General features: G+C 42.1%; 1 protein-coding gene across 2 annotated transcripts; it reads right to left on the bottom strand.

Annotated features, from left to right (window-relative positions):
* Positions 1-4,619: 4,619 nt before the first annotated feature.
* Positions 4,620-17,231, bottom strand: LOC133046018 (C-C chemokine receptor type 2-like). 2 transcript variants are annotated; one of them, XM_061128797.1, is made up of 3 exons: positions 17,144-17,231; positions 12,411-12,519; positions 4,620-8,414 (listed from the first exon to the last, which is right to left on the bottom strand). In XM_061128797.1, exon 3 carries the CDS (start codon positions 8,401-8,403, stop codon positions 7,291-7,293), a length of 1,113 nt encoding a protein of 370 aa, XP_060984780.1. In that variant the 5' UTR covers positions 8,404-8,414; positions 12,411-12,519; positions 17,144-17,231; the 3' UTR covers positions 4,620-7,290. The 2 variants fall into 2 exon arrangements, with proteins under 2 accessions (XP_060984780.1, XP_060984781.1); XM_061128798.1 differs by lacking the exon at positions 17,144-17,231 and having other exon boundaries at positions 4,620-6,255; positions 7,433-8,414; positions 12,411-12,760.
* Positions 17,232-26,591: the final 9,360 nt, after the last annotated feature.

The raw sequence follows: 26,591 nt of genomic DNA on the forward strand, positions 1-26,591 counted from the left end.
CCCTTTCCCTGGGTCACTCACTTGGACAGCATGTTGTGGGTGTTGCTGTCAGTGCTCTGATATTTCCACCAAGGAGGAAGCTTCTAGTGTCCCTGAAGCCCCCTTCACCAGCAGAGCCAGAGAATCCCCACAGTTCTCAAAGATACAGGAAGAATCCCCCATCCCCACCAGTGTTACATTTTGCACCTGTGTGCCTCAACAGTGATGCTGGGGTCCCATGACTCCTCTTCATCTACTGCTCCAGACACCGTTCATGGTGAGCAGGGATGGGGGCCACCATGCTGTCCTCTCCATTCCCACTGTCTCTCTCCATTCAGTTCAGTTCAGTCGCTCAGTCGTGTATGACTCTGCGAACCCGTGGACTGCAGCACGCCAGGCTTCTTTATCCATCACCAACTCCCGGAATTTACTCAAACTCATGTCCGTCAAGTCAGTGATACCATCCAACCATCTCATCTTCTGTCATCCCCTTCTCCTCCCACCTTCAGTTCTTTCCCAGCATCAGGGTCTTTTCCAGTGAGTCAGTTCTTCGCATCAGGTGGCCAAAGTATTGGAGTTTCAGCTTCAGCATCAGTCCTTCCAATGAATATTCAGGACTGATCTCCTTTAGGATGGACTGGTTGGATCTTCTTGCAGTCCAGGGGCCTCTCAAGAGTCTTCTCCCAACACCACAGTTCAAAAGCATCAATTCTTTGGTGCTCTGCTTGCTTTATAGTCCAACTCTCACATCCATACATGACTACTGGAAAAATCGTAGCTTTGACTAGATGGACCTTTGTTAGCAAGGTAATGTCTCTGCTTTTTAATATGCTATTTAGGTTTGTCATAGCTTTTCCAGGGAGCAAGCGTCTTTTAATTTCATGGTTGCAGTCACCATCTGCAATGATTTTGGAGCCCAAGAAAATAAAGTCTGTCACTGTTTCCGTTGTTTCCCCATCTGTTTGCCATGAAGTGATGGGACCAGATGCCATGGTCTTAGTTTTTTGAATGTTGAGTTTTAAGCCAACTTTTTCACTCTCCTCTTTCACTTTCATCATTAAGAGGCTCTTTAGTTCTTCTTTGCTTTCTGCCATAAGGGTGGTGTCATCTGCATATCTGAGGTTATTGATATTTCTCCCGGCAATCTTGACTCCAGCTTGTGCTTCATCCAGCCCAGCATTCTGCATGATGTACTCTGCATGGAAGTTAAATAAGCAGGGTGACAGTATACAGGCTTGATGTACTCCTTTCCCAATTTGGAACCATTCTGTAGTTCCATGTCCAGTTCTAACTGTTGCTTCTTGACCTACATACAGATTTCTTAGGAGGCAGGTAAGGTGGTCTGGTATTCCCATCTCTTTCAGAATTTTCCACAGTTTATTGTGATATACACAGTCAAAGGCTTTGGCGTAGTCAATGAAGCAGATGTTTTTCTGGAATTCTCTTGCTTTTTTGATGATCCAACAGATGTTGGCAATCTGATCTCTGGTCCCTCTGGCTTTTCTAAATTCAGCTTGAATATCTCGAAGTTCATGGTTCACATACTGTTGAAACCTGGCTTGGAGAATTTTGAGCATTACTTTACTAGTGTGTGAGATAAGTGCAATTGTGTGGTAGTTTGAACATTTTTGGCATTGCCTTTCTTTGGGATTGGAGTGAAAACTGACCTTTTTCAGTCCTGTGGCCACTGCTAAGTTTTCCAAATTTGCTGGCATATTGAGTGCAACACTTTTGCAGCATTATCTTTTAGGATTTGAAATAGCTCAACTGGAATTCCATCACCTCCACTAGCTTTGTTCTTAGTGATGCTTGACTTCTCATTCCAGGATGTCTGGCTCTAGGTGAGTGATCACATCATTGTGGTTATCTGAATCATGAAGATCATTTTTATATAGTTCTTCTGTATAGTTCTTTTGTATAGTATTCTTGCCACCTCTTCTTAATATCTTCTGCTTCTGTTAGGTCCATATCATTTCTGTCTTTTATTGTGCCCATCTTTCTTGCATGAAATGTTCCCTTGGTGTCTTTAATTTTCTTGAAGAGATCTCTAGTCTTTCCCATTCTGTTGTTTTCCTCTATTTCTTTGCACTGATCACTGAGGAAGGCTTTCTTATCTCTCCTTGCTATTCTTTGGAACTCTGCATTCAAATGGGTATATCTTTCCTTTTCTCCTTTGGCATTGCCAAAGCTTCTCTTCTTTTCTCAGCTATTTGTAAGGCCTCCTCAGACAACCATTTTGCCTTTTTGCATTTCTTTTTCTTGGGGATGGTCTTGATCACTGTCCTTTAGACCCTTCCCAGTTGGACCCCTTTACCCAGCCCATGCACCACATCCCCCTAGCCTTGTGCAGATCATCACGCTGAGTAGACACTAACAGGTTGTCCACCTCATCACTTTGTTAGATATGTCCAGAATTGGTGGAAACCCCATAACTCTGCTGAGAAGCCTGCTCTGTGCACTTTGGGATTTCTTTCAGATCAGTGTGCAGACATGAGGCTGATGCAACTTTATGTGTGGTGGGGTGTGGTTTAGTCACCGTCATGTTCGACTCTTGCGACCCCATGGACTGCAACCTGCCAGGCTCTGCTGTCCATGGGATTCTCTGGGAAAGAATACTAGAGTGGGTTGCCATTTCCTTCTCCAGGGGATCTTCCCGACCCAGGGATCGAACCTGGGTCTCCTGCATTGCAGGCAGATTCTTTACCAACAGAGCTACAAGAGAAGCCCCTAAGTGTGGTAACAGAAGTCTAATGTATGATTAAGGTGTATACTAGACCTAGCACAGTCTTCAGTGGGTCAGGTCACACCTTCACCTCTATGTTCTGCTCTCTGTATAACAGGATATTAGGTGGGACTTTTCCTGTTGCCCCAAACTGGCAACTATGGCCTGAGGCTAAGGGCAGTGAGGTGTTAAGTATTCTGAAGTTTTACAAAAAACCACTGACACCTGGGATCGAACACCTCCCCCAGGGCTTTCTAAGTGTGACAGAATCAGCTCTGTGCCCCTAGTCACCATGACAACTCTTCTCACTGCGTCCAGTACAAGGAGGAGACAGGTTTGGGCAGGAAAAGGTTTTAGAAGTGGGTGAGGTTGATGGGAAGGAGGGTGGGGTTCGTCTCCTCAAAGCCAAAGGAGGGACCTCTGAGAGAAACGTTTGAAAAGTGGGGACTTTCCGGAAGGGGAGGCCAGTACCTCATTCCTGGGTGGGGCATCCACTGGGCAGTAAGCCGCCTGAGCAGGAAAGAGGAGATTGGGAGGCAGGTGATGGTGGAGGCAGTGTGGCAGTGAGATAGCAAGAATGTCCCAAGGATGTCTAGTGATAAACATGGTGCTGGACTGGTGGCATCTGGAGAAATAGCCAGCGCAGTCACTCATCACACCCAGGACTGGCCCTCCCTGAATTCATGGGCTGCCTTGTGGAGTCAGCTTACCAGCTCAGACACTTCTTCACTCGTGTCGGATTTCCTCTTGGTGGCCCTTGGTGACCTTTGTCACTGGCTAATCTCACCTGAGGCCGTTTCAATTTGTCAGATAAATTTTAACAGGGAGAAAAAGTGAAAGCGAAGAGGTAGGATCTTGATGGCTTACTTCCAGGAGACGGCAGGGCCTCTCTGTAAAATACTCAAACTGTCCCAGTTACCACAGATCGAGGAGGATGGCATGGGGTGGACGGGGCCAAGTGCCAGCTCCACCAAGAGTCTTAAGTATGATACCCACCCCTTGGAATAGTCATCTTTCCTGACATTTGCTTACCTCAAACAGCCCACTTGAATGCTGTCCCTGGGATAAAGGAGACATGGGGTTTCCGCTTCTAGAAAATGGTTCTAGAGATGGTTGGCAGCTTTTAAGTGGCAGTTTGTTCGGTGGCAATAGAATCCTGTGGCTGCTATTATTACTGTGATGCAGGACTCTCACTTTCTCCTTGGGGCTCTCAGAAAATCTCACACACACGTCTGTTTCTGTGCCTTGCATAGTGCATTGTGATTATTAATACTCTATTGTGATTATTAATTCTCCCCTGCTCCTCCCCATCAGTTGTCTCTGGGCTGGGAGGTCTAAAGGCCTGAGGATAACATAACCATCTCTATGTGCCCTCCCCAGGCTGACACACACTGACTCCTCAGGTGTATTTGTTATGTCTAATTCCATCATGGGAAAACAATTTTCTAAATTTTATTTATGGAAGCACTATATAACGTGTGTATCAGTTAACTTTTGTGCTTCTTAGTAAACAACCCCCACAACTCAGGAGCTTACAATAGCTAATGTGGACAGCTTACTCCCGTGACATGTGGCTGCTGGGTAGCTGGGGCCCAATTCTGCTCTCTGCGATTTCCCACTCACTCACCAGGCACCTGGGCTGAAGGGGTTGTGGTCTGGGATGGACCTTCCTGCGGCTGAGCAGGGAGAGCCAGAGAGCCCACCCGGCACTTCAGCACCCTGCTCGGATGAAGCAGGCGTCAGCTGTGCTCACTTCCTCCTGGCCGAGCCGCCTGGGGATGGGCGGAGGGGTGGCCCTCCTGTAGGGCACGCTGCAGGTCACACATCGAGGACAGGCACGTGTAATCACACAGGGCAGAGTGAGAAGTTGTGGACAGTGAGACAGACTGTCACACCACCGCATAACAAAACTGGCAGTTTAAAATTTTTTTATTGTGGTAGAAATAGATTATGAGATTTACACTTCTAACAGTTTTTAAGTATCCAATAGGGTATTATTATTTATAAACACACTATTTAGTACTTACTCATCCTGTATAACAATTCTATGCATGTTCTATCCATTTATCAAAATGGATAAAGAAAACGTGGTCTACACATACAATGAATATAATTTAGCCTTAAAAAAGTGGGAAATTCTGCAGTATTCAACAACATGGATGTACTTGGAGGGCATGATGCTAATAAGTCAGACACAGGAAGACAGGAACTGCATAATTTCACTCACATGAGGAATCTAAAATCGTCAGACTCATAGATGAAAAGAATAGAATGGTGTGTATCAGAGTCTGGGAGAAGGACAGAGGAGTTGGTAATCAGAAAGATTAAAAAAAACAGTATAGTTAAGAGTGTTGATTCATTTTCCAAGTCATAGTTTTTTTAAAATTAATTTGTTTTAATTGGAGGATGGTTGCTTTATAATATTGTGATAGTTTTCAAGTCATAGCTTTTTAAAACAATATTTACATTTCATCATCAAAACAAAATTTAATGCATTCATTAGGATAATACAGATATCTGAAGGTGAAGGCTGCTCCCCCACCCACAACATACACCTCTTTCTGAAGCCTCTAGACATGAGGCAAGAAAGTAAAACCTTAGTAACTTCCAGTTCCCCAGTTGCCAAGTTCCAGGATCCCTGTGTTTCTTGCCTGCATCAGATTGGAGATGCACTAACACATAGGTATATTCTTTGCTTGCTTAGGTGAACTTCTCCAACTCCCTATTAGGAGTTCCCACTGGCCAAAGAGAGGACCCATCTGAGCATCAGTAAAGATGTGGCAAAGCATGAAGCATTCAAATAGGATTAAATCCACAACTTTCGAGATGTCATAATGAGGCAAAAAAGATTTTTGGTAGAAAGTCAGAATAAAGACACATAGTTGAGATGACAGTTGTGACGTGCGTGCTGTAATCTGTCTGAGATTATTTAGATGCTATATCACCATAAGCTAGTAAACCGAGAGCTCACAGACTCCAGCTCCCTGACAGTATTTATTTATGTTGAACCAGCGCCCTCCTAAACACACCACGTGCTCCACCAATACCAGAATTGTCTCTATGACTAATACAGTATTTTTAGGCTTGGCATAATAGTATCTTAAAAATGATACTTTACCACAATTTTAGATTGCAGTCTCCAGCTTTCATTTAATTTTTACTTTACATTGAAATACATTTATATGAGTGTGTGTGTGTGTGTGTGGTGTGTGTGTTTGTGTATCTGAACCCTCTGCCTGTGTGCAAAAATGAGGTGCCAGAAGGTAATTTGGAAAACATTTTTTTCCAATCTGTCTAGAGTCTTCCTCATCTAGGCCTGCCCTGCCTGGTAATAGACCCTGAGGTCACAGGCTGATGTTTGTTTTCCAGAACAGGCCCCTTCTCTGCTTTGAGCACTCACCCCAGTATCCCCACTGATTGTCTTCCCTCTCCCAGACCCAATAGGGGTTCTTGTTGCACAGTTTCCTTCACATTCTCCCCATAGCTACTCTCCTGGACCTCTACAAACCGGCTTTTGGGGTGGGGCAATCCCACAGGCAGAACTGTGATAAAGGCTGTGGGGAGACAGGTGGGCAAGGGCAGCAAGAAAGCAGGAAAAGCCACAGAGAAGCAAAATACCATCAGATCTCTTTAGCGGTCTAGCGCCTCCTTCCTGACGTTTGCTCTTGGCCAGTTCTGGAAATATTCCTGCGCATCTGGTGCGAGCGTGCCCCTCCCCTCCTCCTGGAAGGGCTCACTGGAGCCCACTCCTTTCTCATGATCACCACCTGCAGCCCCCCTTTCCCTTTTTAAACAAGGTTTTTATTTTTTCATCTTGTTAAAGATTATCTGTATTTTATAAACAAACATTTTAATAAATTTTTGTATAGAGGGATGAGGCCTAAGAAGCATATGTACAATGGGACAAGGTATTGAATAGATTTCAAATGTAGGTTGTGTGGTTGTCATAGTTAAACTGTAATAAAGCAGAAATGTGTCATGCACTTAGCAGAAGAGGATCATGGGCCTAGCCAGAGCTCCCAGAGAGTTCTTACAGTTCCCACACTCGCCAAGACCTAGGAGAGCCTCCAAAGCTAAGGACCAGTGCTGCTGCCTGGCTGGGCAAGCGAACCGCTTACCTGCATCCTTGTAAAGGCTTCACCATGTTTACACTTTGACCTCCTTCCCCTTGGTCCGGACTCTACTCCCCCTCTTTCCGTTCACCCTCGCCTGACTCCTCTTCCCAATCTCCAGAGGATTAAAGAGATTGATTGATTAAAGAGGTTGATAGAATCAGAGAGTAAGCGAAGTGGTGGATGGGGGGACGTGGAGGGAAGAGCACAAACACAAGGCAATATGGCATTTTCTAGGAACTGCGATGAGCTCATTGGAGATTCCAAGTCTCTGCCCACAGTTGTTTTGGAATATTCTCTGAGCATAGTGACTCTACAAGAGTAACATAAGTCTTCATTGATTCACATAAGCCTCAAGTTACTGGGCACTTACTCTAGAAACTTTAGACTCCTCTGTTCTTTAGCAAACCCTGGCGGCTTATTATCATATATAGATTGCTATCACCTTTTGAAAATAACAGGTGAGCTTCTCCTCTTCTACAAAGCGGCTGAGACTTCCTGTTCCCCAGTGGAATGGGTGTATGTTGAACTCACTCGATCTCCTGTCTCCCCATAGAAAACTGGGCATTGTTTGCATAGGTGTTTGGCAATATGCTTTCGGAAGAACGTGTAGAGATACCTCCTGAACTTCTCCCCAACAAAGGCGTAGATGATGGGGTTGATGCAGCAGTGGGTCAGCCCCAGGGTCTCTGTCACCTGCATGGCTTGGTCCAGCTGACTGCTGCTCTTACAGTTACTCAGGCCAAAGAATTCCTGGAAGGTGCTCAGGAGAAGGACAATGTTGTAGGGAGCCCAGAAGAGAAAGTAGACAATCATGATCACGAAGATGAGCCGCACAGCCTTGTGCTTCTTCTTCTCGTTGCGACACCGGAGCAGGGTTTTCAGGATTCCCGAGTAGCAGACGATCATGACAAGCAGTGGCAGCACCAGCCCCAAGATGCTCCTCATAACTGTATGGAAATTCTTCCATCCTAGTGGAAAATAAGGGGCACAGGCGTAACCTGAATGTTCTTCGAGGGATTTGATAAAGATGATTCCTGGGAGAGAGGCAAACACAGCCACCACCCAGGTGACCCCACTTGTCACCACCCCAAAGGTGACTGTTCTGGCTTTTAAAGCAAACACAGCATGGACGATAGCCAGGTACCTATCGATTGTCAAGAGGATGATGAAGAAGATTCCACCAAAATAACCAATGTGATACAGCCCTGTGAAAAATTTGCACATCACATCCCCAAAGACCCACTGGTCTGCAGCATAGTGAGCCCAGAACGGGATGGTGAGGAGGAACAGTAGGTCAGAGATGGCCAAGTTAAGCAGGTAGATGTCAGTCATGCTCTTCAGCTTTTTGCAGTTGATTAGGATGAGGACAACCAGCAAGTTGCCCACAAAACCAAAGATGAACACCAGAGAGTAGAGTGGGGGCAGGAGCTGTGCTTCGATTTGTCCCACGCTGGTCTTTCGGCAGGGCTCACTGTAATCATAGTCATAACTGGTGGTGGGTTCTTCATCACTCCCCTTGACATTTGTTGTAAACAGAGAATGAGATGTGGGAAGCACATTGTGGCTGAACGTATCATTGCCGTCCATCTTCCTTGGTCCTGTAAACAGAGGACAAGATGATGACATACAGCACAATGGCTACAATCCCCAGTCTTACCAAGGTCCCTGTTCCACTTAAGCAACATCCCAGACTTTGTCTTTACTTGGCAGCCATCTCCTTGAAAGCATGTGTGCTAGTTCACCACTTCCGTTTATTCCTGATCACAGACACCAGTCATCTTCCCACAGCCATTTCCCAACATCTTGGCCTTCCTGCAGAGCCTGGCTCTCATTATAAGGCTGACCGTGCTGGACACTTGCTTTCTCTACTAGGCCTATGACTCATTACTGGATGATAGTATATAAGGGGACTCCACTAGGGGCTTCTGGGGATGCTCATAATGAGCCATCATGAGTTGCATTTTCTGTTACCTGCCACCCAAAGTGTTCTGAACACTCTCTCAGCTTTCTGCCTCCATCATTTTGCCAAAACTTCTCTTGCCAGGATTGCGATGACAACCCAGTTTTAAACACCCTGGCTTTTAGTTTCATCTTCATCAAACGTTTAACCCTTCTGATGACCGCTTTCTTTTAAAAGTTTTGGTTTGGAAATTCCCTGGTGGTCCAGTGCTTAGGACTTCATGCTTTCACTGCTGAGGGCTGAGTTAAATCTCTGGTTTGGGAACTAAGATCCCACAAGGTGCATAGCACAGCCAAAAAGAAAAAAAAAAGTTTCTAAGTTAAAAAATCAACAAAAAAAACCCATTGGTCTTCCAGTAGGCTAGCTCCTGGCCTACCACTTCTGTTTCATATTCTTCGTTGGTGTTTCCTCCCCCTGCCTACGCTGTAAGGGTCCCTAGGCACCATCCTTGGCTCCCACTTCTTTACCATTTACCTCTTTACCCTTGTTCCAAAGTCCTTCCTGAGTTGTTTTCAGGTTCTAAGTTTCCTGTAGGCTAATGCTTCCCAAAGCTCTGCCTTCCAGCCCCACCTCAGAGTGGAATTTTCCATTGCCTATTGCATATCTCCCCATGGACTTATTTATTTAACCAATATGTATTGAGCACTTACTAGGAGCCATACTCTATTTTAGACAGAGTGCAAAGTGGGTATCAGATAGGTACCTCGAGTTCAACCCTCCCCAAACTGAATACCCCTGGAAAGTTGCTTCAGCTTGTGGATTCTTTATCTTGACCAATGTCATGTACTCCATTATTTAAGAAGTAAGATTTGACATTGTCTTGAGTCCCCTCTTTTTCAGATTAGGAGCCAGGCCTTTAGAGTTAAACAGACCTAGACTTGAATCCTGCCTCCAACGTCCAAGTTGTGTAATTTGAGGTTAATTACTTGTTCAACTGTCAGTTTCTTTTTGTTTAAAATAATAACCATGCTGAGTTGCTGTGGAAACAAAGACAGTGCAGTATCTAGTACAGAGAAATGCTCTGTATGGTTGTTATTATTATTGTGTTATATGGATTCTACCTCATAATCACCTCTCAGAGTCATCCCCTCTGCACCTCTTTCAACTGCCACTGTCTTGCCTCCTATGCATCTCACTTCTGGCTTTGCTGAGCTCTTTCATTTGTTCTTTTCTTTTTCCTCACCATGTTCTGTTTCAATCTGTCTTCTCTGAAACTGAAATTGGATCATGCTTTTCTCAGTTTAAAACTCAAGTAGCCCCACAATTTGTATATGATGGGGCCTCAAAGCAATGCCCAGACTACTCATCATGGCTTTTCTAAGCTCCTTCTTAGCTCAAATCCCAGATCCTGTGGTCCAGCCATATCTATCTTTTTCCCACTTTTCCAAGACTCATCATTTCCTTCAGGCTTCAGTGGGTTTGCACATGTTTGCCCCTTGCCTAAAATGTCTGGTGAGTTCCTGTTCATCCTGAGATGTGTGTGTGTGTGTGCGCGTGCGCATGCACGCGCGCACACTCAGTTGTGTCTGACTCTTTTGTGACCCCAGGGACTGTAGCCCACCAGGCTTCTTTGTCCACGGAATTTTCCAAGCAAGAATACTGCAGTGAGTTGCCATTTTCTACTCCAGGGAATCTTCCCAACCCAGGAATTGAACTTGGATCTCTTGCATCTCCTGCATTAACAGGCAAATTCTTTACCACTGTGCCACCTGGGAAGCCCTCTCCCCTTCTCTGTGAAGTCCAGCTATCCTCCTCTGTCATATCATTCTTACCATCTCAAAACATTGTGCATGCCTTTATAATAAACACATTATCTTCTACCCATTGTGTGCTCCTTGAGAGAGAGGACTAGGTTATGTTTCTGTCTTCAGCACTTATGATAGCACCTGGCTAAAGGAGGTACCAGTAATATGTTCATTGGAAAAATACATAAAACTCATAGTAAGTTTGACAACTAACAATATTAGAACTGTTCTCAAGAATGTTTATTTTTTTCCTGGCAGTGACTGTGGATTTGTTTTTATCTGTGTACACACCTTATTTTTCACTTTCTCTTGTGATTTTGAATTTCACAGCACTGAACCAGATTCTTTAAGTGAGCAGAAACTAAATAATACTTCTGATCAAACTTGAGGAAAAAATGTCTCCACCTAAAGAATTAAAACTATAGTGATTAATTAAATGTTTGTTAGGCTCCATGTGCTATGCTAAATACTCTGCATACGTTAATTAATGTAATCCTTACAATAGTTTTGTGAGATAAATATACATTTTAAAAGTGAAGAAATAGAAGCATGGATGAATTAAGTATTTTTTTTCCCCAGACTCACAACACAACTAATGGCTGAGTTGGAATTTGAACTATTGGGCTATTCCATTTCAAAGGCCCTCAAGGGTTTTCATCTTCAGACTTTGGGAACAGAGATGAATGTAGAAGAATGTAGAAGTAACCACTTTTTTGGTTTTTCTTCATGCCTTGAACAGAATGTCTGGCATTTAGCCATAAAATCCACACACTTGCCCATACAAATGTGCTGTATGTATAAATGCACAAGCACACACACACACATGCATGCATATTTCTGCCAGAAAATAAGCTCCAAGAGGGCAGAGAGATTTGTTTTTGCAATGAGCTATCTTAGTGCCCTAGAATCCAGCCTAGTACATATAAATATCAATTAAGAAGTGAATAATGGAGAAGTAGTAGGCTACAAGCCTCTGAGAGACAAAGGGCTCCCCTGTGGGCTAGACGCCCAGATAATCCAGTGGGAGATGTTATAAAAACTAAAATATTGGGGTTCCTTGCACATAGCGTCTTAGCTGTAACAGGCCCTCTGGGCTGTTCTGTAGTTAGTCTCCTCATCTGTATGGAAAAGTGTAGACTGGATCAGTGGTTCTGAAATGCTGGCTTTCAGATAACATAGGAAGTCTGTCAGTCAGAAATACACAGCCCAGACCCTTGTTCTGGTGATTCAGATGGGGGATGAACTGCCCTAGCCACTTCCACCGTGAGTTTCCTCTGCTTTGTTGTTCACCTGTGTCTCAAGTGCCAGAAACCTCCTTTTTATCATCTACTCCCGTGTCACCTAGCTCCTACCACAGCAGACACGTAGCTAGCAAGGAGGCTGAAGAGCACTGGTTTAGGTGTTACTTTCAAGTGTCAAGACACATCAATCGGAATTGATGAAAAGCTGCCTCTCAGAAAAATGAACCTCTCACTTCAGCCTCTGAATTGAAGTAAGAAATGTATTTTGGTGCAAGGCTTGTACTATCACATATATGGACTAGAGGAGGAGAAATTCAGGGTAGAAAGTTCCAGCTCTTCACAGTCCTTGGGGGCTGGGAGGGGCAGAGAGGAGCAGTATTTGAGAAGTCTGATTGTCCTACTTTCTTGTCTTGTTTTAGCCCAGCTCTCTCCTACCAGCTGAGCTCTGATGGAGTTCTCACTCTGCTTTGTGCTTCCTTCCTGCCATCGGGATCTCTCTCTCATTCCTGGGACAGATGCCACTCTCCACCCCTTTCTCCTGTCTTGATCATCCCCCAGGTTCCTGGGCAATACAGACTCCCAGTCCCTGCATCTAGCATCGAGATGCTTTTGATTCATAAAGTGATGGAAAAAGCACCCCCGACTCACCGGTAGATGGCTTCTTTTAAGTGGCACTGGTGTGTCAGGCTTCTCAGCAACTGAACCAAACAGATCTGGAGGTAGAAACTTGGCATGCAGAAGTAGGAAATAAAGTTTCCTGCAGAAAGAGAAGGCGGAGATACAAGGGCAAGTAATGGTAAAGATTTGAAAAAAAGAATGATATAGTTCTTCTTTTCCAGCCAGGAACGTTGTACACTAGGTTGAAGTCCCCAGAGTAGAATTAATTTTGAAATCTTGGTTATGCAACCTTGAGGGTTTAAATCAGGCACACTCCATGTTTGCTTCTGGGTCTAACGACTGTGGGCTTCTTTATCTTGTGGTTCTCTATATCTGGAAATCTTTCACTCTCTTCTGCCCAGTAGTGATTTGCATGAAACAAGCACACTAGAATTTCATTTCCTAGAGGATAAATGCTAATGGGGGCTGTTGGTGATGGTGAAGGAAATTAGGTTTTGTTGACCATATGCTCTGATTTCAGTGGCATCAAGGATTTGGGACTTGGTTAGAAAACTTATTTAGACAGAGCTTTTTAATGAAAAGGGAATGTTAAATGGTCTCTTGTGTCAGAGATGTCCTTAGTAAGAAGATCCTCAGCTATTATAGGTTCCACTCTTGAGAAAAAAGTTTTGCTAAAAGAAAACACCATTGAGATTTTGGGAAGATGGTAGGTTAGGAAGTACCATGAGTCTCTCTCCTCACCTAGACAACAGTTCCACCGGCAGAAGCTGTCTGATCTAACTGATTTGGAACTCTGGAGTCTGTTGAGGGTCTTCAACTTTCAGGGGAAGGTTTGGATGACCAATTGCAGTTAACTATGGCCAATTTCAGCTCTTGGCACAGTAACCCCCACCTACTCCCCTACCCCAGGCACTTTGACAGGCAGTTCTGCATGTGTTCCTGGGACAGCTTGCACGTAGCTTGCAGAAGCGAAGGTGGGCACAAATTGGACCCTGACCTCCAAATATCAGGGCCCTGTGCTCTGATCACTGATGACTGCTTCTGATCTTAGAAATGCAGACAAAGAGAAAGGCAGCCATTGTTGTTGTATTCCCCCCATTGCTGTAAGCCCCTCCCCCTCAGGCTGAAGTGACTTTCTGGGTATTTAAGGAGTCAGAGCCCTTTATTTTTCTCCATTTCATTTTTCTCTTTTTCCCTTTTTTTGGGAGTCACACATTAAAAACTGGGACCTTCAAAAACAGCTGCATTTCCAGGGAAAATTAAAAAGGGACCGCACTCGTAGCTTAGTCGGAAAGAATCTGCCTGAAAGGCAGGAGACCCAGGTTCGATTGCTGGGTTGGGAAGATCCCCTGGAGAAGGAAATGGCAACCCACTCCAGTATTCTTGCCTGGAGAATTCCATGGACGGAGGAGCCTGGTGGGCTACAGTCCTTGGGGTCGCAAGAGTCGTACATGACTCAGTGCCTAAACCACCACCACGTATTCAGGGAAGAGCACAGGCTCTGAAAAGACCTGAGAAGACCAGAAGTTCACAGTTCAGGCTGATCCTCGGCACAGAGAGACGTTACAGCAATCAAAACAAGAACACAGCAATCAAAACAAAAACAAACCAAGAACATTTGAAAAATAAGAAAGCAAAAAACTTACATTACCATGTGTAAAATAAATAGCCAACAGGGAATTTGCTGTATGGCTAAGAAACTCATGCAGGGGCTCTGTATTAACCTAGGGAAGTTCAAAAGGGAGGGGATTTATGTATACCTATGGCTGATTCAGGTTGAGGTTTGGCAGAAAACAACAAAATTCTGTAAAGCAATTATCCTTTAAAAAAAAAAGAAAGAAAAGTCCTGAGAAGGGGAGAATCTGATTTCCAGAATTACCATGTTATTAGGTTCAAATGTCCAATTTCAGCCCCCCCCCCCCCAAAATCACAAAATATATAAAGAAACAGAAAAGCATTGTCCATTCAAAGGGAAATAATAAAGAAAGAGAAACTGTTCCTGAAAAAGATGTGATGGCAGATCTATTAGATAAAGACTTAAAGAGTCTCAAAGACTTAAAGGGAGACATGGAGAGAATCAAGAAAACCATGTATGATCAAAATGCAAATATCAGTTAAGATGGAAAATCTAAAAAGAAGGCAAAAAGAAATTCTGGAGCTGAAAAATACAATAACTGATATGAAAAATTCCCTAAAGGGATTCAGAGGTAGATTCAAGCAGGCAGGAGAAAGAATCAACAAACTTGAAAATAGAACAAATGGAAGTTATTGAGTCTGCAGAACAGAAGAAAAGATTGAAGACAAATGAGCAGAGCTTAAGGGACTTGTGGGTGTCCCAGGATAAAAGAGAGAAAGGGGCAAAGAAAATATTTGAAGAAATAATGTGCAAAAACTTTCCAAATTTAAAGGAAGACATGAATATAAGCATGCAAGAAACTCAGTGAACTCCAAGTAAGATTAAGTTCAAAGAGACCCACTCTAGGACATATTATCAAACTTTCAAAAGACAAAGGCACAGAGGGAAAGCAGTAGAAGAAAAACAAATGATCACAAACAGGGGATTCTCAATAAGATAATAAGCCGTTTTCTCATCAGAAACTTAAATGGCCAGAAAGCAGTGGACCCATATATTCAAATTGCTAAAAGAAAAAAAGCAGTAAATTGTTTTTCTTAAAACCAGCAAAACTATACTTCAAGAGTGAGGGAGAAATTAGTACATTCACAGATAAAAGAGTTTTTGTATGTTATTGAAGTTAAGCTGGTACAAATTTAAATTAGAATGTTATAACTTTGGGATGTTAAATGTGACCCTCATGGGAACCACAAAGAAAATAGCTATAGAATATATACAAAAGAAAATAAAAAGCAATAAACATCCCATTACAAAAAAAATCAACTAAGCACAAAAGACAGTAATGGAGGAAATGAAAGACAAAAAAGTTCTAAGGTACATTGAAAACAAATGGCAGAATGACAGAATGTCAGTCCTTGCAATTACTTGAAATGTAAGTGGGTTAAATCCTCCAACCAAAAGATAAAGAATGATAGAATGAATTAACAAAGCAAAACAAAAATATGACCTAATTAAATATCATCAATAAGAGACTCACTTTAAAAGACACAAAGAGATTGACAGTGAAGGACAGAGAAATATGTTCCATGGAAATATTAACCAAGAGAGCAGAGGTGTTTATGCTAATATCAGACAAAATAGACACGAAGTTTAAAAAAGTTTACAAGGGATAATGAAGAAGAACCCTACATAGTAATAAAAGGCTCAGTACAGCAAGAAGGTATGATAATTATAAACAGTTACACCTAATAACAGATCATCAAAACATATGAAGCAAAAACTGACAGAACTGAAGAAGTAATAATTACTGGGGGACTTTAATAACCCACTTTTAGTAATGGGAGAAAAAAGTCATAGAAGTAAGGAAATAGAAAACTTGAACAACACAATAAACCAGTGAGATTTTAACAGATGTATATGTACAACTCTACCAAACAACAGCAGCATACTGTGTACTTCCTAAATGCACATGGGAAATTTTCCAGGATAGGCCATATAGAAACAAGGATCTCAGATAGCCTTCCAAATTTCTAAGCTTTATTTTCCCCAGCTATGAATTAGGAATAATGAGGTGTCTGGGGTCTCTGAGGTGTAAATAAATGTAAAGCAGCTAATACAGTGCCTGCTGTGTAGTAGGCTCTCGATAAATAGTAGTGAATAACAATAACAGTAAAACACTCAGGGAAGTTCAGGTGTCCTTTCTAGATTTCAATAAGTTGTGACCATGTATCCTGCATAAGACCTGTTTTTCGTACTAAGCAAAGGGGCCTCAGGTTGTTCCTCTAAGAAATGATTCTTTGCTTTAACAGGAATAGGGAAAGTTCCCCCAAATCACCTAATGTGTTTTTTCTGAGATATCGATAACAAAACAGGTCATATTCATCCCACTGATACTGCATCCACTTCCACTTATGAAATCTTGCAACTAGTTCCTTTGAGTCAGTCTGGAATGGGGAAGGTCAAGACCCAGAAATTTGGCTATTGCTGATTAGGATCACTCTACATTTCTGTCTTCACACAAGTATCATTGACTCCAGGTCTGTCATTTTATAAACAGAGACATGCGCAGAGGTAAGTAGTGGTAGAGCCTGAATTCAAATATTTGGCTTATCTCTAGCACAGAGGACATAGGACACAGTTGGCTGACATTTTGAAGACTTTATAAGGATATGTACATAGGCATTGACAGGATTAAAAGAACCAGCAAGGGTGTTGAGGTGCCCAGAGATGCTAGCAAAAATGGGGACTGTTACCCCTGTGCTTGAAGAGTCAAAAGAATAAACAGTATTACCTAAGTCCTACTGAGAGCTGAAAGTTGAAGGATACAGGCACTACTAGAACTGCGGCCAAGCAGGAAACCTTCTGTTCCCACTCTGATCTCCTGCAGTGCATCCCAGTAATTTTGGGTTAAACCCAATGAGAAGAGGGAGCAGCAGGGAGTCTAGGTGATGTAACACATAGACATCAGCTTTCCGGGGCTCAGAGTAGATCTGGGGAAGAATAGCAAATATCCACACTGCTATCAAGTTAAACTTTTTTTTTTTTCTTTTCACAGGGTCCATGTAGATAGTCAGAAAGTTGGGAACCAAAGTTAGTACACCTTAGAATTCTTTATGCACATAGAAAGAGTTACAAAAGATACTTCTCCTTGAGTTTGAGAACCAACCCCCTCCCCACCCCCGCCATCTACCTGTTGGCACTGGGTTCATGGTTTCTGAAATTCTCAAGTCTGGCAAAAGGAGTATGACCTTACTCCTCTAGCAGAGGAGTAAGTCTGGTGTATGACCAGACTTAGAGGAAAACACGTCACCAGACTCTGGTGTGACTGGGGCCCAAGCAGGGTCACATAGAAGACGTGACTGTGGTCATCTCAAGGTGACCTGGGCCAGGGTTGAGGAGATGATCAATTCTTCTGTAAACCAATGAAATAGAGTTCATGCTCCCTGAATGAAGAGGGAAGAACCAGACCAACAACACTGGCCATGGAAAGTTTTAAGATTCTTGATTATTCATACTCTGAAGATCAACAGCTGAGTTGGGGGTTAGACCATTGAAGCTGAAAGTTAGATTTGTTCCAAGAACCTCTCTGCTCCTCCTTGGGTGGCAGTACTCAACTAAATTAAAACATGGGGAAAAGCATGGCTAGAGAGAATGGCTGCTGGGGCAAGGAGATAGGAGAGGTTTTTCAACACCCTGAGGGTGCTTTGAGGCTGTCCCTTTGACATTGTCAGTTGGATTTGTTCAGTTAACGCCTTTAGAAGATTAAACTCTTGCCATTTTTTTTTTCAACAGAGATGCTTTTGGTTGATTGTGGTTTCTATGGTTTGCCTGCTTCCTGTGACCTACTAAAATAGGTTAGTGAGCTCTAGGATTTTACATCTTCAGTTCAGTTTTGGTTAAAAACAATGATCTAGACTAATACCCATCAAAGAAGCACAGTTATGTTCCTTCATGTTCTGGTCATGTCTTTATGATAAAAATTGTCCGAACTGTTTCCACTGTTTTTGTTCCAAGTGACAAAGTAATACAACAGGGCATATAGTCTAAGCAGGAAAACCCAGAAGCAACACATGATTTTTGGAAAGGAAAAGTGTCAAGTAACATTCAGAGGTGAGACTTGAATTTCTCCTTCTTTTTTAACCCTCCAAGTTCAATAGCATCTCCAAGTGAATCAAGAACAGACTAGAATGTGTGATGAAGAATGGAAAATACATATACACCATGGAATATTACCCAGCCATTACAAAGAATTCATTTGAATCAGTTCTAATGAGATGGATGAAACTGGAGCCTATTATACAGAGTGAAGTAAGCCAGAAAGATAAAGAACATTACAGCATACTAACACATATATATGGAATTTAGGAAGATGGTAATGATAACCCTATATGCAAAACAGAAAAAGAGACGCAGATGTACAGAACTGACTTTTGGACTCTGTGGGAGAAGGCAAGGGTGGGATGTTTCGAGAGAACAGCATGTATATTATCTATCGTGAAACAGATCACCAGCCCAGGTGGGATGCATGAGACAGGTGCTCGGGCCTGGTGCACTGGGAAGACCCAGAGGAATTGGGTAGAAAGGGAGGTGGGAGGGGGGATCGGGATGGGGAATACATGTAAATCCATGGCTGATTCATGTCAATGTATGACAAAACCCACTACAATATTGTAATTAGCCTCCAACTAATAAAAATAAATGAAAACAAAAACAAAACAAACAAAAAAATACCATCAAAATGGTAATTTGAGTCTGTATTAACTTAGAGTATAAAGGTAGCAGATTGATGTTTCCATACCTTTAGGCCAAATAAACCTTGGGGAAATAGTGTGAAGTCAGGATCTTTAATACATTCACTTGCTGTCAAGTCACCTCAAGTGACTTAAGTTGATATCAGTTGAACCATATAGTAGGGAGATAATGAGGTATTTTTCTATAGCTCAGATGCTTCAGACTACCCTGTGACTAGAATCAGATCTCAGTCTAGATGCCTCAGAGGTGGCCTGCTCTGGGGAGGAAATCTTGGCTGAGAACTGGTTAGAACAGGGTACCTAGAAGACATTTTCAGCTACCTCCCAGGACACAGCAGCAGTGGGTTGGGGGCTGGTTCTGGGGGATGAGAATCTAGAAGTCACTCTCACTGCCATTACCTGCCCCCCACCCCAAGGCATGATGAGTAGGAGGAGGATGGGATGAGGTATCTACAGGATGAGGTTTCATACATAGCATTAGGGACCATAGGTACTCCTCTCCACCTCTTACATCATCTACTATTTGAGTGTGGCTTCTGAGGTGTCCCAGGGTAGAACACGATGTTATACCCAACTTCAGGAAACCCAGATAATGTTCTTTGCAGGCACAGGTGGCATGAGAAGAAACCCACAAAGCTGGTTATAGCAGATTCTGATTGGAGGACATGAATGAGGACTCATCCTGGCCTGCTGAGTGGGCAGTGGCTGATGGAAGATAGTGAGAGAGACCCTGATCAAGGGTCCAGTGGAAATATATACCTATCATTGTGACTAGTTGGAAATATATACCTATCAATGCTTTCAACCTGTTATATGTAGACATACACATGTATGTGCTAAGTCACTTCAGTTGTGTCCGACTCCTTACAACCTTGTGGACTGTAGCCCACCATGGGATTCTTCAGGCAGTATTACTGACGTTGGTTGCCATGCACTCCTCCAGTGGACTTCCTGACTCAGGGGTCGAACCCACATCTCTTTTATGTCTCCTGCCTTGGCAGTTGGGTTCATTACCACTAGCGCCATCTGATAAGCCCCAGACATATATATATGTGTGTGTGCATGCATGCCACGTTGTTTCAGTCATGTCCGACTCTTTGCGACCCTTTGGACTGTAGCCTGCCAGAGACTCCTCTGTCCATGGCATTCTCCAGGCAAGAATAACTGGAGTGGGTTGCTATGTCCTCCTCCAGGGGATCTTCCTGACCCAGGGATCAAATCCACATCTCTTATGTCTCCTGCATTGTCAGGCAGGTTCTTTACCACTAGTGCCACCTGGGAAGCCCCGTATACATATACATATCTCTCTCGCGCGGGCTCTCTCTCTCTCTCTCTCTCTATATATATATATATATATATATAATGTTGAAAACAAGTTTGTTCTTTGAAAAGATCAACAAAGTTGACAGACCTCTAGCTACACTGATTAAGAAAGAAAAGATATAAATAATATCAGATGACAGTGCTTATCCTACCAAATTTACAGAGATAAAAAAGGATTATAAGAGAACACTATGAGCAATGTCCACCAATAAACTAAATAACCTAAAGTGGAAGAATTCCTAGAAACACATAAATTATCCAAGACTGACTCAAGAAGAAATAGAAAATCTGAAAAGATCTGTTAAAAAATAAAGAGATTGAACCAGAAATCAACTGAAAGCATTCAGGACTGGGTGGCTTCACTGGTGATTTCTACCAAACATTTGAAGAAAAATTAACATCCATCCTTTTCAAACTCTTCCTAAAAATAAAAGAGGAGGGAACATTTCCTAATTTATTCTTTGTAACCAGTGTTACCCTGAGATCAAAGCCAGAGGCCAGTATCCCTTATGAATACAAATGCAAAACTAACAGCAAAATACTAGCAAACTAAATTCAACAACACATTGAAAAGATCATACTCTATGGCCAGCTGGAATTTATCTGAAGAATGTAGGCATGGTTCAGTAAAGGAAAATCAACCGTTGTAATACATAACATTAACAGAATGAGAGAAAAAAATATAATCAATTAACACAGAAAAAGCATTTGGCAAAATTAAATGCCTGTTCATAATAAAAACACTCAAAATATTAGAAATACGAGGAAACTTCCTCAATGTGATAAAGGTCACATGTGAAACCTCATAGTTAGTATCATACTCAAAGACCAAAATCTTTCTCTTAAGATCAAGACAAGAACACTCACTTTCACCACTACTGTTGAGCACTATACTGGAAGTTCTAGCAGAGCAATCTAGCACGAAAAGGAAATAAAAGTCATCGAAGTTGGGAAGAAAGAAGTAAAACTATCTCTTTTCACAGATGACATGATCCTACATATAGAAACCCCCAAAGAATTCACAAAAAAGCTCTGCTAGAGCTAATAAACACATTTAGCAAAGTTGCAGGAAACAAAATCAGGGCACAAAAATCAGTTATGTTTTTATATGACAGTAATGAACAATCTGAAAAGGAAATTAAGATAACTATTCGACCTATAATAGCATGAAAAAGAATAAAATACCTAGGAATAAATATAACTAAAGAGGTTAAAGACGTGTATACCCTAACTATAAAACACTGAAAGAAATTAAAAAAGACTTGAATAAATGGAAGGACAGCACATGTCAATGGATTAGAAGACTTAAATTGTTGAGACCGCAATATAGTCCAAAGCTATCTAAAGATTTAATGCAATCCCTATCAAAATTCCAGTGGCCTTTTGTAGAAATGGAAAAACTGATCCTCAAATACATAGAAATTTCAAGGGATACCAAATAGTCAGAACAACTGAAATGATGATAGCACCAGCAAAGCAACTTTGGAGAATTTCAGCTTTCCAATTTCATAACTTACTGCAATGCTGTAGTAATTAGTGTCAGTTCGTCCTGGCGTAAGGATAAACACGTAGATCAACAGACTGTAATTAAGAGAGTCTAGAAATAAATTTCACCCTCTTCTCTTCATGCCTTCAGGCTTTCCCAGCATCAGGGTCTTTTCCAACGAGTCAGCTCTTCACATCAGGTGACCAAAGTATTGGAGCTTCAGCTTCAGCATCAGTCCTTCCAATGAATGTTCAGGGTTGGTTTCCTTTAGGATGGACTGGTTGGATCTCCTTTCAGTCCAAGGGACTCTCAAGAGTCTTGATCGACTAATACAAAGTGCAATAAGGATCTAATTTTTGTCCTGTATGCTAATTAACTATATCATGAATAGTCCATTTTCCCTGATTAAAAAAAAATTATTGGAGTATTATTGCTTTACAGTGTTGTATTATTTCTGCTGTACAGGAAGGTGAATCAGCTATACATATACATATATTCTCACTTTTTTGGATTTCCTTTCCATTTAGGTCACCACAGAGTACTGAATAGGGTTCCCTGAGCTAGACAGTAGGTCCATACTGATTTTTTAAAAGGAGTTTTATTGAGATGTAACTCACAAACCATAAAACCTACCCATTTAATGTATAAATTTAATGTTTTGTTTTAGCTTATTCACAGTTGTGCAGACATCACCATAAGCTAATTTTAAAATATTTTCATCACCCCAAAAGAAACCCTGTACCATTATCAGTAACTCTGCATTACCTCTCCCAGTCTCTGTCCCCCTGCCATGCCAGATCTAGGCAAACACCGTTCTACTTCTGTTTCTATGGAAGTGTCTCTTCTGGACATTTCATGTGAATGGAATCAGATAGTATGTGGTTTTTCGTGACTAATTTCTTTCGCATTGCATACTGTTTGCAAGCTTTATTCATGTCATAGCATGTATCCGTACGTCTTTCCTTTTGTGGCTGAATAGTATTGTATAGGTAAGCCACATTTTACTTATCCACTCATTAGTTGACATATTTGAGTTGCTTCTACTTTTTGGCTATTATGAATAAAGCTGATTTGAACATTTGTTTACAAGTTTTTGTGTGGACATATGTTTTCATTTCTCTTGGATGTATACCTAGGAGTTGGGTTGCTGGCTCGTATAGTAAGTGCATGTTTAAGTTTTTGAGAAACTGCCAGGTTGGTTTCAAAGCTGCTGCTGTACATTTTACATTCCTGCTGGCTATGTGTTAGAGTTTCAATTTCTCCACATCTTGCTGGCGATAGTTGTTATCTGTGCTTTTTATTGTAACCACCTTGGTGTGAATTGGTATCACATTGTGGTTCTGATTTGCATTTCCCCAATAGATAATGATATTGAGCATCTTTTCATGTGCTTATTGTCCTTTTTTGCATATTCTTTGGAGGAATATCTGTTCATGTCCTTGGCCCACTTTTTGTCTGGGTTATTTATCTTTTCAGTTTTTGAGTTGTAGTCATTATTTGTATATTCTGGATATGTCTCTTATTAGATATGCTGTGTGTAAATATATTCTCCCATTTTGTTAGTTGTCTTTTTACTTTCTTGATGGTATCATTTGCAGCACAAATGTTCTTTTAATTTTGATGAAGTTCAGTTTATCTATTCTTTCTTATGTTCTTGGTGCTTTTGGTGACATATCAAAGAAACCATTGTCTAACCTAGTGTCATAAAGATTTACTCCTATGTTTTCTCCTAGGAGTTTAATCATTTTAGGTGTTACATTTAGTTCTATGATTCATCTTGAATTAATTTTTGCATATGGTATGAGATAATCATTCAAATTTGTTTGTTTTTTGAGGGGATGAGATTTGTAGATTGTCCCATTGCTGGCACAGCCCTGGGTAGCGAAGCATCAGTAGTCTCACTGGACCCCCACAGCCCGATTGGCTTCAGGTTGGGACTCAGGTTCATTCTTTTGCATGTGGCTTTTCAGTTATCCCAGCAGCATTTGTTGGAAAGACTATTCTTTCCCCTACTGAATGATCTTGGCACCCTTGTTGAAAATCAATTGACTATAAATATAAAGTTTTACTTTTGGACCTTCAGTTCCATTCCATGGGGGCTTCCCTGGTGGCTCAGACAGTGAAGAATCTGTCTGCAATGCAGGAGACCCAGGTTCAATCCCTGGGTCAGGAAGGTCCCCTGGAGAAGGATGTGGTAACCCACGCCAGTATTCTTGCCTGGAGAATCCCATGGACAGGGGAGTCTGGTGGACTACAGTTCATGGGGTTGCAAACAGTAGGATATGACTGAGTGACTTAACACTTTACTGTACCATTTACCTATTGTCTTGATTACTGAAGCTTTGTAGTAAGTTTTGAAATCAGCAAGTATGAATCTTCCATCCATGGTTACTCTTCTTTTAAAGATTGTTTTGACTATTCTGGGTCCCTTGCATTTCCATATCAATTTTATGTTCAATGTATCAGGTTCTGCAAAAACCAGCTGAAATTACATAAGGATTGAGTTGAATCTGTAGATCCATTTGGGGAATACAGCCATCTTAACATACTGAGGTTTATTATTACCTCTGTTTTTGCCACCCCACTGTCTCTAGTACAAAACTGCTATCCTCTAGGTCACCTGGTGGTCTAAAATGACCCAGCCATCTTGCCCATATTCAAACAGCAGAAAAGAGCAAGAGAGGAAGAAAAAAAAATAGGAACTCATCTCTTTGCTTCTAAGGTTAAGGTTTGCAGAAGCTGTACACAGCACTTCTGTTCACTTCTCATTGGCCAAAATTCCATGATTCTTAGTAGCAAGGGAAGCTGAGAAAAGTAATCTTTTGACTGGCTATAGTTGCCTTGTCTAGGATTTTGTTACTAAGTAAGATAGAGTTAGTAAGAAAGAGCTATTAGAAGGCAACCAATAGTCTCTGTCAGAGTTAGACATTTGGATGTATTTCTACCTCCTCCCCCATCCTTCTATCAGCCATGGTAGAACCTTATCATCTGACTTAAGAGCCTCTTAAGACAGACAGTCCTCTGACTTTAAGCTATAGGTATTGAATGTCTTTATTACCATTTTGTTTCTTTACAAATTGTGGAATTTTTACTTCTAATCACATTTTGAATAAAAGAACATTTGGTCTTCCTTATCCTTTTATGCTTGTCTTTCCCTATCCAGCTATTTTGTGTTTGTCTAGTTCCCTACGCCAGAACCAGACTTTGCGTGTTGGCCCGAACTGCTTGCCCTGTGAGGACGTGGGAGCTGTAACAACAGGTGATGTGATTCATGCTCTGTTTCCGAGTGAGTGCTGAGTCCTCTTGCCTCCACAGGCCTGCTGCCCTGTATAAACTGTGCACCTGGGAAAGAGTGGGCTACAGCAGCCAGCCTTTGTTCAAGAGTTGTGGAAACTCATCCTACCTTTGATTTTAAGACTCAGCCTGGCTCCCATCTCCATCTCATGCATACCTTTTTAGTACCTGTTACCCCGGGAGAAATATCAATAACCTCAGATAGGCAGATGACACCACCCTTATGGCAGAAAACGAAGAAGAACTAAAGAGCCTCTTGATGAAAGTGAAATAAGAGAGTGAAAAAGTTGGCTTAAAGCTCAACATTCAGAAAACAAAGATCATGGCATCTGGTCCCATCACTTCATGGGAAATAGATGGGGAAACAGTGACAGACTTTATTTTCCTGGGCTCCAAAATCACTGCAGATGGTGACTGCAGCCATGAAATTAAAAGACACTTACTCCTTGGAAGAAAAGTTATGACCAACCTAGACAGCATGTTAAAAAGCAGAGACATTATTTTGCCAACAAAGTTCTGTCTAGTCGAGGCTATGGTTTTTCCAGTAGCCATGTATAGATGTGAGAGTTGGACTGTAAAGAAGGCTGGGCACTGAAGAATTGAAGCTTTTGAACTGTGGTGTTGGAGAAGACTCTTGAGAGTCCCTTGGACTGCAAGGAGATCCAACCAGTCCATCTTAAAGGAAATCAGTCCTGAATATTCATTGGAAGGACTGATGTTGATGCTGAAACTCCAATACTTTGGCCACTTGATGGGAAGAACAGACTCATTAGGAAAGACCCTGATGCTGGGAAAGATTGAAGGCAGGAAGAGAAGGGGATGACAGAGGATGAGATGTTTGGATGGCGTCACTGACTTGATGGACACAAGTTTGAGCAAGTTCCGGGAGTTGGTGATAGACAGGGAAGCCTGGCGTGCTGCAGTCCATGGGGTTGCAAAGAGTCGGACATGACTGAGCAACTGAACTGAGCTGAACTGAACCCATTAGATGCCACACTCCTGGCTGCAGTCACCCACTTTGTTCCTGGGCTCATGGTTTAGTTCTACTCACCACATTTGGTTTTTTGCTTCACTTCTGGTTCCAAGATACTTGTTTTAGAGCTAGGATTTGTCATATATATATGTATATTTCTTTTCCTTTTTTTTTTTTAACCACTGCATATCTTCATAACAGAAAGAATACAACCAAAGAAGTTACTAACCCATGGATGAGAAATCAGTATTTTCAAGGAACTGAAAGAAGACCAGTATGGCCAGAGCACAATCAGTCTGATAGAGTGTATGTGAGTGTTTTGGGGGTTAGAAGTAACCAGACTGTTGTTGTTCAGTCGCCCAGTCGTGTCCGACTCTGTGACCCCATGGACTGCAGCATGCCAGGCCTCCCTGTCCCTCACCATCTTCTGAAGTTTGCCCAAGTCCATTGCATCAGTGATGCCATTCAGCCACCTCATCCTCTGATGCCCTCTTCTCCTTCTTCCCTAAATCTTGCCCAGCACCAGGGACTTTTCTAGTGAATCAGCTGTTCACATCAGGTGACCAAAATACTGGAGCTTCAACTTCAGCATCAGTCCTTCCAGTGTGTATTCAGGGTTGATTTCCCTTAAGATTGACTGGTTTGATCTCTTTGCTGTCCAAGGGACTTTGAGGAGTCTTCTCCAGCACCACAGTTTGAAGGCATAAAGTCTTCAGCACTCTGCCTTCTTTACAGTCCAGCTCTCACAACTGTAAGTGACCACTGGGAAGACTATAACCTTGACTATATCCAGACTGTACAATGCTATATT

Source organism: Dama dama, chromosome 24 (genome assembly GCF_033118175.1).
Source record: "Dama dama isolate Ldn47 chromosome 24, ASM3311817v1, whole genome shotgun sequence".
NCBI classification, from domain to species: Eukaryota; Metazoa; Chordata; class Mammalia; order Artiodactyla; family Cervidae; genus Dama; species Dama dama.

What these genes read in the sequence shown, in the direction of transcription:
- LOC133046018 (XM_061128797.1), bottom strand. Translation starts at nt 8,403, where the DNA reads ATGGACGGCAATGATACGTTCAGCCACAATGTGCTTCCCACATCTCAT.